At 38.3% G+C, this 12,714-nt stretch overlaps 1 protein-coding gene across 3 annotated transcripts; it reads left to right on the forward strand.

Moving 5' to 3' along the window:
* Nucleotides 1-3,341: 3,341 nt before the first annotated feature.
* On the forward strand, nucleotides 3,342-9,650 carry LOC139983076 (von Hippel-Lindau disease tumor suppressor-like). Of its 3 annotated transcripts, none has more exons than XM_071996416.1 (3): nucleotides 3,342-3,632; nucleotides 6,198-6,571; nucleotides 7,185-9,650. In XM_071996416.1, exons 2-3 carry the CDS (start codon nucleotides 6,229-6,231, stop codon nucleotides 7,379-7,381), a joined length of 540 nt encoding a protein of 179 aa, XP_071852517.1. In that variant the 5' UTR covers nucleotides 3,342-3,632; nucleotides 6,198-6,228; the 3' UTR covers nucleotides 7,382-9,650. The 3 variants fall into 3 exon arrangements, with proteins under 3 accessions (XP_071852517.1, XP_071852519.1, XP_071852516.1); XM_071996418.1 differs by having other exon boundaries at nucleotides 3,342-3,545; XM_071996415.1 differs by having other exon boundaries at nucleotides 3,342-3,571; nucleotides 7,185-9,649.
* The last annotated feature ends 3,064 nt before the right edge of the window (nucleotides 9,651-12,714 follow it).

A 12,714-nucleotide genomic window follows, 5' to 3' on the forward strand; every position in this document is an offset into this window, starting at 1 on the left:
TATTATCAATCAAAAGATTTATCAATCAAAAGATTTATCAATCAATGGAGTTATAACAGCCTAACTGACTGCAAATCAGCAGTTTTTAGTATTGTGAAAAAGAATGGATTCCATATATCAATAAACACAGTTTTTACAATGCCATTGCATTTCCCATGGTTGTCACGAAAACCGCACTGGTGTATGTATATAATTACCTTTAAAGGTATGCTGTATTAGATATTAAATATGGCGGTCACCTTTGGTCAAAATTCTTTAACTGTTTTTATTACAAACTTCGATGACATTTTCCTCACAGGCTGGGGCATTCAGTCATCTTTGTGTGTTCCTTAATAATGTCTGAGAACGATTTGGGGAGTAAAGACCTCCAAGAAAGTAATTTTTTGAAAAACTTCTAGAAATTATAGTGTGCCATAATTCTGGGCCTATACTGACTACCTTTTAAAAGTCATGCTACCATTCGACTGAGGTCCGGGACAGTTCGCAGGCCGCCGCGAATGCTTTAACGTTTGACCTCCCATTCAAGGGCGTAGGAACCGGGGGGCTGGGGGGCGCCAGCCCCCCAGTGAAAAATGTGGAGGGGCGGAAGTATCATTCCGCCCCCCGCTTCGCAAGTCAGAAAACCCCTTTTTCATTTCCAAATGAGAAAAAAAAAAATCTCATTTGGAGCACCAAATTGCATCTAAGGCCTGGTGAAAATACAAAATTAAGTTTACAAAATGGAGTGGGTGTTGAAGTGTGCTATATTGCACCAAATTGCATCTGAGGCTACCTGGAAATGCAAAAAAATGGGACACCCCATCCCCTAAGACCCCTCCCCCAGGCCGGCCATCAGTCTTCAGCCCCCCCCCCAAGTACCTTCCTACGCCACTGCTCCCATTCTATTATAATTACCTATAACGCTTCCCTCCTCCCCCTATAAACATTTGTCACAAGGAGTCTTTTGGTAAAACATCTACGTTATAGATTATGGTTGACAACATTAACCCATGCCCCCCCCCCCCCTCACCCACGTCTATGGTGCGCCCTAGAGTGCCATGATTCTCAAAATAGACATGTCCAATTAACTCGGCATTTGTCACTGTTTCTCGTGCTCTCATTGGATCACAATCGTCTCAGTTATGTACGAGAAAATAGATCCAAACACAACTATTACCTCCCATCCCCACCTCTCCAAACAAACATGGCCATGCAGTGATAGAAGGTACGGCTTAAAGGGTATGAAGACTCGCGCGAAAAGAAGCGTGTAATGCCGGTAATTTGACCTAGTTTCGAATGAGGTGTAACAGAAGTGTTAAACACCACCATCGACCCCAGATAATACACACACAGCTTGCTACCGTCGGTAATTAGACACTAGTGTACAGTCAGTACAAACAGCTGCGGTTAATACCCACAGCACAGAATACAAACGATACAGCGATGGACATCTCAGGTCCGGCTAAAGATAACAAGCTGGTATCAAGCCGGTATACTGTCTGCAATTTGTAGAGACACGAAAAAAAAAAAACGTCTTTTGAAAGCAACAGAAAGTTAACTTTATTCAGATGGCCGCACGCGATTTGGGGCAAGTCTTCAATGCCTTTAAACCTTGACCCCCCCTCCCCCAGCTTCACCCCTCCAAAAGTAAGCAACCATAGAACCAGAAACCCAACATCATCCATGCATCCTCTTTGGGAATGCAGGTACTGTGCACAATGTGATATCGTGAAGGCGGATATTTTTCTCCGATATTATTTTCATATATATATATATATATATATATATATATATATATATATATATATATATATATAGATATAGATATATATATATATATATATATATATATATATATATATATATATATATATATATATATATATATATATATATATATATATATATATAAATACCGTAAACAACCAGTGCGTGAGAAGGACTTGAAAGGGACAAGTTAGATTTAGTAATAGACGCCAACGGTTGTACTCCGGGTCGTGTGCAAAAAGTAGTCTAAAGAGGATTCATAGCCAATTAAGTGGCTCAGTCTTGTAAATGTGTTTCGCATTCTGGTTGTCTTTTGTTGCTTTCCTTTCCTCTGCTTCTTTCCCGTTGTCTATTTTCCAGTTTTTTTCTCTTTCTTGTAAAGTTGATTCGCGGTTCTTTTCCCAGTGAGTGCAGCACATTTACTCTACCCCAGTGGCGTAGCTGAGGGGGGGGGGGGGTCAAGGGAGGGCACGTGCGCCCCAGTCGCAAGGTTTAGAGGGGCGCTGTAATGGGAGAATGAGAGTAAAAAAAAAAAAAAGCACTTTTTAAGAAAAATATGACGCAATTGATGTATGTCGTCAGGTATGAATATTTTCCAGTTACTAATATAAGAATCAGAACTGAATGTAGCTGTTTTTATTAGCAAATTTATAGATTGTGATTTCTTTTCAGTACATTTCGACCGTTTTCTCTTTCCGTGTTCTGTATTCTGTATTGACTACATGTCACGGAAATTTCGGGTATTTCAGTCTACAGTTCCAAGGCAGTATATTTCGAAAGTTGGAAATATCATATATAGGCATAGGAGCACAATTTGATTAAGGGGGTGGGGAGGCTGCTGTAACGACTTGCCTGAGAAATTTAATCAAAAATTTCCGCGCTCTTGGCGCACAATTTTTTCTTTTTCAGTAGTAGGGGTGCCATGGGGCGCAATTTTCTACTCTTGCACCCGGACGCCAAAACCTATAGTTACGCCACTGCCTCTACCCTCTTTATATTACATATAGTCATGCGTGGCACTTAAAGGTATGCTGTATTGGCCCCAAATATGCTAGATATTATGCAAATATTGTTACTTCGGTCAAAATCCTTAGATAGTTTTTATTACCACCTTCGAGGAAATTTTCCTCACTGCATGACATTTAGTCATCTTGTGTGTTCCTGATAAAGACCTCCAGGAAAGTAATTTTTGAAAACTTCTAGCAATTATAGCGTGCTATAATTTGGGGCCTACACTGACTACCTTTAAGCGATCATCCGTCCTAGTTTTTTTTTTTTATAATTGAGGGGTTCAGAAATACCAAATTTCATTAGAATTTACAATCAAGAATAATTTTAACAATTTTATCCAATCAGTGGAATCTTTTGATATGTCACCTATTTATAAGAAAACTGATGTTAATATCGCTTATAACGATTCATCTTGTATATAATTTTCACATATATGTCACCAGAAAATCATTTTAGCCCAAGTCCTTGTTTCCTGACAAATCGAGCTTGGAAACCGACGGACAGATAAGGCGAAGAATTATACTAGCTTATTACGTCGTATAGATTTATGGGAACTCAGTATATTCGGCTAGGGAATTTACCGTGCTAGCTGTGTTTATATGTCACGTATGCTGCTGTAGTTCAGGAAAGCAATGTTGTAACAGGACAACTGGATTTTATGTTCATGACGTTTCTGACTGTTGATTCTTCATCTAACTTAAGCTGTTCTCCTTCTTCCTTCATTAGTTAACATTTCCTCTTACCAAAGCTTCAGAACGAACCCAGAGAAGATACGTTAAGCCAACTCGGTAACTGTATAAGACTGAGTAATCTAGTAAGTTAGGCTTCTTGCCGGTAGCATACAGTGCATTGTCCAACAGTTCGAATGTCATCGGGTAATTAGGCTGCCCTTTTTTTTTTAACATGATGTACTCAAGTTCAATCATATAATTTGGCCTTAGGCTAGGCTATGTGTACGTTATCGCAGTTGTCAGCAAAGACCTACTGTACATTGGTTTGCATGGACGGTTCTTTTCACTGGCAAGATGGGTAAAAAGGTTTTCCAATACAAAACCAGACAGTAGCCTACGATGTTTCACTTTCAGTGAGCATTTTGCTGAATGCCTAGCAACTGGTATAACTTACTACTTAGCTTCACCTTACCCTCCATGCTGGCTTAGTAGGTTGCTGTAGACCACAGGGCCAGCATTGCTACAGAGGATGTACTCCCTTGTCACAAAAAAGATACTCCCTTGGAACGTGAACTGTGTCCATTATTGTAAGCTGACTTTACCAAATTCTTCTGCAACACGCCCACAGAGCTAATGTTTACCAGGGTAACAGCAGTACAACTCCCTTGTGACGTCAAATTTATATCTACCAACTTCTGGTGTTAAAGGCATTGAAGACTCGCCCCAAACTGCGTGCGGCCATCTGAAAAAGTTAACTTTCTGTTGCTTGCAAGTGACGTTTTGTTCGTGTGGCTACAAAATGCAGACAGTAATGAAACGTGATACCTTGTTATCTTTAGCTGGACCTGAGATGTCCATCGCTGTATCGTTTATACACTGTGGAGTGGGTGTATTGACCGCAGCTGTATGTACTGACTGTACACTAGTGTCTAATTACCAACGGTAGCAAGCTGTGTGTGTAATTTTCTGGGATCAATGGTGGTGTCTAACACTTCTGTTACACCTCATTCCAAACTAGGTCAGATTACCGGCATTAGACGTTTCTTTTTGCACGAGTCTTCACACCCTTTAGTAGTGTACAGACCATATAGTGCTGCATGGTTCACAAACACTGATATTGTGGTTGCCAAAATCCAATCTGTAACTTATTCTACGTTCATGAATAATTAATTCTGTTTTAAGCTGAACAGCTTTTCAGTATTCTATCCACAAAGATACAAACACCTATTATATAGAGAGTTGAGCTGATCCGGTAACTGAAGTTGGCTCGTTGCTGTACGCCTAGGGTCAATTCACAGATTACCAGATGACAGACCTAGTTATATACTGTAGAAAGTACAGTCGGCCATAGGTAACAGTCAGATTGAAAAGAACAATATTCATGTATCAATCTGGCACAGTGTATGAAAAACCAAAACAACAGAAGGACCGGTGGCGGAGCGTCCATACAGTCAGGGGAGGGGGGGCGAATGCCCCCCCCTTCCCTGACAGACTCAAATGGACTGCTGGCGCCCTTTTCAGCTTTTTACCACTCTTTACTTATTCGCGATTATTGACTTTTTTATTGCGCTCTCATCTACCTATTGATATTTGTCACATTTTGTTGGTGTAATTGGCACAGTTTCCGTTGTACGAAACTATTTCCAAGAACTCTACTGGGTTTTCGATCTATTTTTAGACGATACGCCACGTGCAGTGGCTGAAATAGTAATAAACACCAAACTTCAAGTCTGCATGCAGTGTACGTTATACACCACTCCATAGTGTCATAGTGTCATTTCCAGCGATCTAGGGAGTATCTTTACTCAAAAAATTTCTGTACACTCCGCGCCAACCTGTGGTGGCGCTCCGTTTAGATAGTGTCGAAAGCGCTCCTACAGACCATTTTCGCCCCCTCCCCCCCGACCAATACCCCTAGCTCCGCCACTGAGAAGGACCCTGATTATCCCTCTTGATCACCCTCTGTCCAGGAAATAATCTAAAGTGAAATTTATGTACATCATGTAAGCAGGGAAGGAGCTAGGTGGGGGGGGGGGGGGAGAGTAGAAAGGTTTGCAAGGAGTTAGGAAATGTTTTTCTTGATCCTAAATACATTGAAGCCTCCAAGATTTTTATAATTCAGCATATAATGGGAAAGTTTAATGTATTACATGTACAATGATTCTTCTTGTACCCCTTACCATAATAATAACAATTATTACTGTAGTACAATGAATGTATATATATTGTAACAAATTTGGCCAAAGTTTTAATTTTTAGTTTGGGCTTAAAAATGTTGAATATATGTCTTATTGTTTGTTTACCCGTACATTAAATCCTGTTCAATGGAGAAGGAGAATTACCATTGTTATCTCAATCCATTGTGGTCAAGTGGTTAAGACAGTGGACTACAGGTTCAAGTCACTGGCCAGATCATTTCGTTGTGTCCTTGGGCAAGGCACTTTATCTCCATTTGCCTCTCTTCACCCAGGTGTATAAATGGGGACTTGCGAGGTAACTTGTAAACATAGTTGTTCGCGCAGGTTTGTGGCCGCACCCTATGGGAAGTCCCCCAGGGGACACGTGGTTGTGGTGCCCCAGGAGAGAGTACTTGGATTGTGCACACTTTGGTGTGTAGGTGTGACAAGTTACCAATTGATGACCAGGGTTGTAAAAGTCGTGTGAGAAGGCCTTGGCCTTGAACAAGACCGTAAACCTAAATAATAATAATAATAATACGACATTAAACCATCATTTTTTCCCCCCTTTCTCATCTTCTCCTCTTTGTAGACATTTGAAGGGCCCGGAGGGGCTCATCACGATGCCCTCTCACCGCAACATGCAGAATGCAGGCATCACCCTGAGGTCAGACGACAGCGGCATCCGGGCGTTTGCGACCTTCGTCAATTGCTCTCAGAGGACGGTGAGGGTCTTCTGGATCGACTTTGAAGGGACGCGGGTGGACTACACGAGAGACAGAGGCGGTCTCCAACCCAGACAGTACTTACAGATGAGGACCTTTGAGGGTCATCCCTGGATATTCCGGGACAAAGAGAGTAACGACAAACTCTACGTCAGGACCAGCCAGAACAAGTTGGAAGAGGTCTATTTCCCGGTAGCGTGGGACGGCAGAGAAGCGCCGACGGTCCGAATACAGATACCAGGTGAGCAATCCGAGAGACCCGTGTATGTATATGTACAGTGAGTCTGTGTAAATTGTAACGTTGTCCTGTAAAGTTCTGGTTCGGTTTGCAAAGCCGTGTGTATGCAGGGAATTTAATCGATGATACGGTAACTTGTGGCGGAAAAAAATGCCTGTACACTAACGATGGTCTAAATTGATGATATTAGTTGTTTCTTTTAATTGACGATAGCAGTTTTGTACTGATCATCGGCAAAAGGGAACACAGTCTGCTGGTGCACAATGTACAGGATTAAATGGATGAAGGGCTCCAATCGCGCGATATATATATACTTACTGTATGGGACTTTCTGTGGAATGGAACTGGATACTTACTGTAGACTTTATCTAGAAGTTAATTTCTTGTTAATTGCATGTTCCTCCCGTACATAAGTTATCACAAAATCTGTGGTCCTCCTCAAATAGTTGGTAAAAACGTTCTCTAATTATTTTTTTCATCAATTCACATTGTCTTTTTTGAAAAACTTTTCTTCTCATTTAAAACAGATCATGCTGATAATAATAAAAAAAAAAAAAAAAAAATTAATTAATTAATTAATTAATGATTACCAAACTTCTCACCCCAAATTTCACAGTTTACTCGTTACAAGACCTTTGCTGTCAGAAGATCAGAAGATTAGTGAAGAGCAAGGATTTGATGTCCTTAGAGTTGCCAAACACTCTCAAACTCCAGCTTCTCCATCCCAGCGATACCATCATTCCACCCCTGGAGTCCGAATCCAACGCCAACAACCGAAATAATAACGAAGGTAATCTCCATCATCAGGTTTGAAAGACGAGACCAAAAAAAATACGAAACAGATCTAAAATTCATTCCGGTCGAGATGTCCAGACAAGCCGATCGCATCAGATGCAAAATTGACCTTCTTCGACCTGTGTACAGAAATATCCTAAAAAATATATTAAAATATTAAAACTGTGGTTCATGTTTAATGGTACTTTAATCAGGCATATGCATCTATCATTTTTTTTTTTTTTTTTTTGGTGACATTTTTTTGGTGGTCATTGGTCTTAGAAAACGTGTCTACAGTTTGCCATCATGCATTCGTGAAGGAAACGGTTTGGACGACGACGACTTTCCGACGTTAACTAGACAAATATTGGGGGGAAATTTGAATGGTTTGCACCTTCATCTTTAGGTCAGATGGTCATCCAATTCAGTCATTTCATATAGATTTGGATAAAATGACAATACCCCCCCCACCCCCCCGACCACCGACCCACCTCAGATACTGGGGTTAGGCTTACCAAGTTGTCCAATCTACTACTAAAACTTATTAGCTACTAAAGTAATTTAAAAAATTCCTCTTCTCTTTCTCCCTCCATTATTGTATATATATATATATATATATATGTCAAATACAGTTCCCTCATAAAAGACGCTTAAGATTAGATCAATTTCTCCATCTGCCGAACGACTGTAACCTTGAAATTGCTCATGTACTTTTATTTATTCGTAAAGAACTACACTTTCTTGCCACTAAAAAATGTAAATATTAATGACAATAATAATAATGATGATTAGGACTTTAACCTTCAACTCTTGCTTTAAATTATACTATGTATCAGTCTGAATAATCGGCCATCTGAGGCAGTTATTTTTACGACCCTTTGAAAGCAACCACATTCACATTTCATGGGGCTCTGAAATCAAATGGCTTGTATAATGTATGCAATTTTAGATCCTCCTGCAAGCAGGAACTCGCGAAGAAGCCATCATTGGCTTATCAAAGCCGCAAGCTGACCGAAGTTAGTCTCTTAGATTCCTATTTAACGTCCATGATTATGAATTGTCAATTGTCAACAACTCTGTAACTGGACGACATACATTAATTTTGGAGTGACTCGAACACAGGACCCTACGTTTGAAAGGCACCGGCATTTACCACTGAGCTAACACTCCTTGTAACCTTTACACGCTTTGTGTCGGGAAGGTGTATCAAACTTACAGTTCTTGCACTCCATTTGGAGTGTTCTTTGACAATGTGAAAGACCATTTGTTGTAAGATAGGAAAGCCATGGAGCTCTCAAGGATAAGTTGACTTTGATAAAAAAAAAAAAAAGGTTTCAAAATAATTTGGCCTGTATATAAATGTTTTAAACTAGATTGGTCCAGCATATAGTCATTTCAGATAATATACTTAAATGTTGAAGTCTTTTTCCTGGAGAAGTCCAATTATCCTTAGAATGATTCGTGGTGCTTAAAGGATTAGTTCAGTTGTCATACATGTTTATATAATATGAAAGAGGACAATGAAAGAAACACACTGGTGAAAAAAAACTGTTCAAACATCTTTTTCGGTTAAAGAGATATTCAAGTGTAAAGTTTTATCAGATTGTGTAGAAACTGCTGAAATCTGACTAGCTGTGATGTCACATCCTCACATTCCTGAAAAGTCTTTGTTTTTTTCTCTAAATATTTTGTGAGATTTCATGACTTTCAACCAAAAGATATGTCAGGAGATCTCATATTTGTCAAAGGAAGTATTTGAGATTGTACATCTGAAGAATTTTTGATGATACTATTTTCAAATGTGTTAAAAAATGTAAATAATTTTTAAAGAAATGTATTCACAAATGTTAAGGAAGTGAGGATGTGAGGTCACACCCTCACAGTAAGTCTTTCTACACCAGTCGTTTTCAAAGAAATGTTGATATCTTCAAAGTGTCATATCTCCTTAACAGAGCATGCTATCATGGTAGTTTCTTCACTGTTCTTTTTTGTCTTTTTGTGCTCTTTCATACAAAATAGACATGTCAAACACCTGAACCAATCCTTTAATAATACGGTTAAGTGTCTGTGGTGTAGATATGTTGAAGAATGGAGTCCAATTCAAATAATCATTTATGTATTGTACTCACTACTAACCTATTTAATTTCATTTTTAAAATAAATATGTGTCAGCTGTTGCATTAGCTTGATCAATAGCAATCGATATATTTGGAGTAATACCAGCCCTGTTCGGTTATGGTAGAAATGGCTGAAGAAGTGTAATATATATATATATATATATATATATATATATATATGTATATATATATATATATATATATTTATATATATATATATATATATACCTATATATATACCTATATATATATATATATATATATATATATATATATATACATATATATATATATATATATATATATATATATATATATATATATATATATATATATATATATATATACAGTATATACATATACATATATATATATATATATGTATATGTATATACTGCGCACAAGCCAATGTTTTTGTCGGGTGTCATTATAGCGAAGTATTGTGGGTTCCTGTATAGAGGTAATTTAAAGTGCATGTTTATGTGGAGGAACTTGGGGACGCAAGTTTTTTCTGAGCAGACGCAAACAATTTTTAAGATGTTGTATCCCGGCGCTGGCGCAACTCTTAAAATCCTGGTAACAATACTGAGAATAATACTTGGTAGTGATATAAGATTTTTCTATTTGTACAGCTTTCTGTTGATTTCTCAAGTCTTGCTAATGTAAACCTGTGAAACTACATTCTTTTCATTCCTTGATCAACATCTGGACAGAATGTTAGATAAGTTTACTAAGAAAAAGCTAAGGTTTCAATGCACACAGAATGCAAGCAAGCTGCAGAATGTTCAGGTTGGTTGTGCATGATAAATTAATGGTAGTTTTATCATTTCAATTTGTATATGGTGGCATCCAATAAATATATGTTTGAACAAGAGTGGATAGAGGGTGTGGGTCGAACCTCTTTTTCATAGCACACATAAATTCAAAAGAAACATGTCCTATAGCTGTTAGATCTAGTTATAGTTTCCGTTCCATCATTCCAGTTGAATAGCATAAAATACAATTATGTTTAATAAGAGAGAATAAAACGTAAGATAGATATATTCCATAAAAGCGATTAAAGGCAAATTAAGAGTTAGTAAAAAAAGGGACAGTTTTCAAAGTGTTAGTCAACTGAAAATATTAAGGAAATATCAATAAACATATATTAAATCAAATCATTTAAGATACCATTTTGAATAAAAAAAGATGTTCTGCATAGAAATGAATTTGTGATAATTTTAACCCAATATTATGTTGGTGCTATTGCACGATGTCATAGAGGTATGATGCTTTCATCGGTTTGAGTGCATGTGTGTATGTGTGCGTGTGGGTGTTTGCATGCGTGTGTATGGGTGTTTGTGTGAACGCTCGCGTACTCGTACTTCAAGTCCGCGTGCGTTTTTAAGAATAATCCTTCTTTCCGGGTTTCTTAATAAATGTAATGTGAACGGTCGCGGACTTATGGTGACCTGAGATTTCCGACTAAATTATAATATCTGCTCTATCCAGTTGTAATTTGGCGGGTATTTTTGAACGTGCAGTAGGCGTGAGGTATAACTCAAATGTCAGGCCGCGCCTTTTTTTCTTCTCTTTTTTTTCTCTCCTCTTTTTCTTACGGGGGGGGCGCGTGCCCCCAACACCCCCCTGGATACGCGCCTGTATATATATATATATATAAATATATATATATATATATACATACATATATATATTTATATTGATATTCGAGGGTGTCTGCATATAAAGCCAGAGCCCCGGGTTCGGAAACCTGGTGGAGCCTGGAAGCTTTCTCACTGATTTTCCAATTCATTATAATTTCAAAAAGTTGAAGTTTAAGTAGACTTGATCATGTCATTAGTTTTTGATTTGTAAATTAAACTGGAGAGTTGAGAAGTTGTGGAAGTGACATGATCAGTTTGACGATAGCTAGTCATTCGTAAAATAAAGATCAGAGTTCTTAATGGAACTCCAGGGCGGGAATCACTGCCCTAGGCGCTACAGTGGCAGGTCTTGTTGCCAAGTTTTGAGGTGCTTTTGTTTTACCATTATTACATGATGACTTTTATCCTGTATGATTGTTATCGTTCTTAATTAGCTTTGTTGCCCTCTATTTATACAGAAAATGTTTTTTTTTTTTTTTGTTGACATTGGCTGTAAGTGGCTGCTAACTTCAATCAGGTTTGTGAACACTTAACAACACTACTCATGATAAACACCTAAAATTGTCTTCTGTTCTAAGATAAGTTGACAATACTTCACCTAATGGCGGGTGGAGACTCCCCCCCCCCAAAAAAAAAAAAAACTTAACTAGGAGCTGTCACTGCAGTGAGCAACAGCTCAAAATTTGATTCGTTGTGCTAGTTAAAAGTTTAATTGGCACAAGTAAGTTTAAAAAAGTGACTGAATATACACATTTTGCAGTTACTGTTAATTTAAGTGCAAAACTATTAAGGTAGCATAAGCCTGTTAAAAGCCCCATTGACTTACACACTCAGTCACAAAAGTAATGTGGTCTCTAAGGCTAGATAGAAGTTCACACTAGCTAAACGCTACCCATCACCGGATAGCTGACAAGTTGGCCATACATGGCACTATCAAGTTTCCATATCATGAGCAACGCAGATTTTTTTTTTTCTATGAGAGCCTGAAGTTTTCGTCACTTGTAAACAGACCTCTTTACTCAGGAGTAAAGAATGTTCTTACCTGGCTCCTGCAGGGAGACCTAAAGGGGCTCTAAAATTGCCTCAATTTAAATTTAAATTCATGCTCTTCAACTGGCAAATGCCCCCACTCCCCCACTCCCCCCCCCCAAAAAAAAACAGATCCTGATTGATAACATTTCATAAAAGATGTTCTCCTGCTGCTTTTTGGCACTTTTCCTGAGCTAGGGGAACCATTGGGGGATTGATGTAGACTCTAATAGTTGTATGCCACCTCATGAGTTAATTTGGCTGGGCTCTAATATGCTAGAATATTAGATAATGGTCACCGAAGTTCAATTTGTTACATGAGCCGTTTAAAATGCTTCTCTACAAGTAGAGCTATCCAAAAACGAAAAAAAAATATATATATCATAATTTCTCTTCTAAACTTTTCTCAAACTGATTGGGGACAATTCTGTTGAGTAGAGTATAACAGCTAGCTGCTACAGTGTACATGATCAGATTGGAGGCCACAAATCTGACGACCCTAATATGGACCATTTTACCAGTAGGTGTGTTGTTTGAAATGACCAAATAGTATTCATGGTTTGCATAATTTGTATGGATGGTG

The sequence above is a fragment of the Apostichopus japonicus genome, chromosome 16, assembly GCF_037975245.1.
Source record: "Apostichopus japonicus isolate 1M-3 chromosome 16, ASM3797524v1, whole genome shotgun sequence".
NCBI classification, from domain to species: domain Eukaryota; kingdom Metazoa; phylum Echinodermata; class Holothuroidea; order Aspidochirotida; family Stichopodidae; genus Apostichopus; species Apostichopus japonicus.

Excerpts from the sequence above, each read along its gene's own strand:
- LOC139983076 (XM_071996416.1), top strand. The coding sequence starts at position 6,229 with ATGCCCTCTCACCGCAACATGCAGAATGCAGGCATCACCCTGAGGTCA. Across the intron at positions 6,572-7,184 it reads GGTCCGAATACAGATACCAG|TTTACTCGTTACAAGACCTT; the intron begins GTGAGCAATCCG and ends CAAATTTCACAG.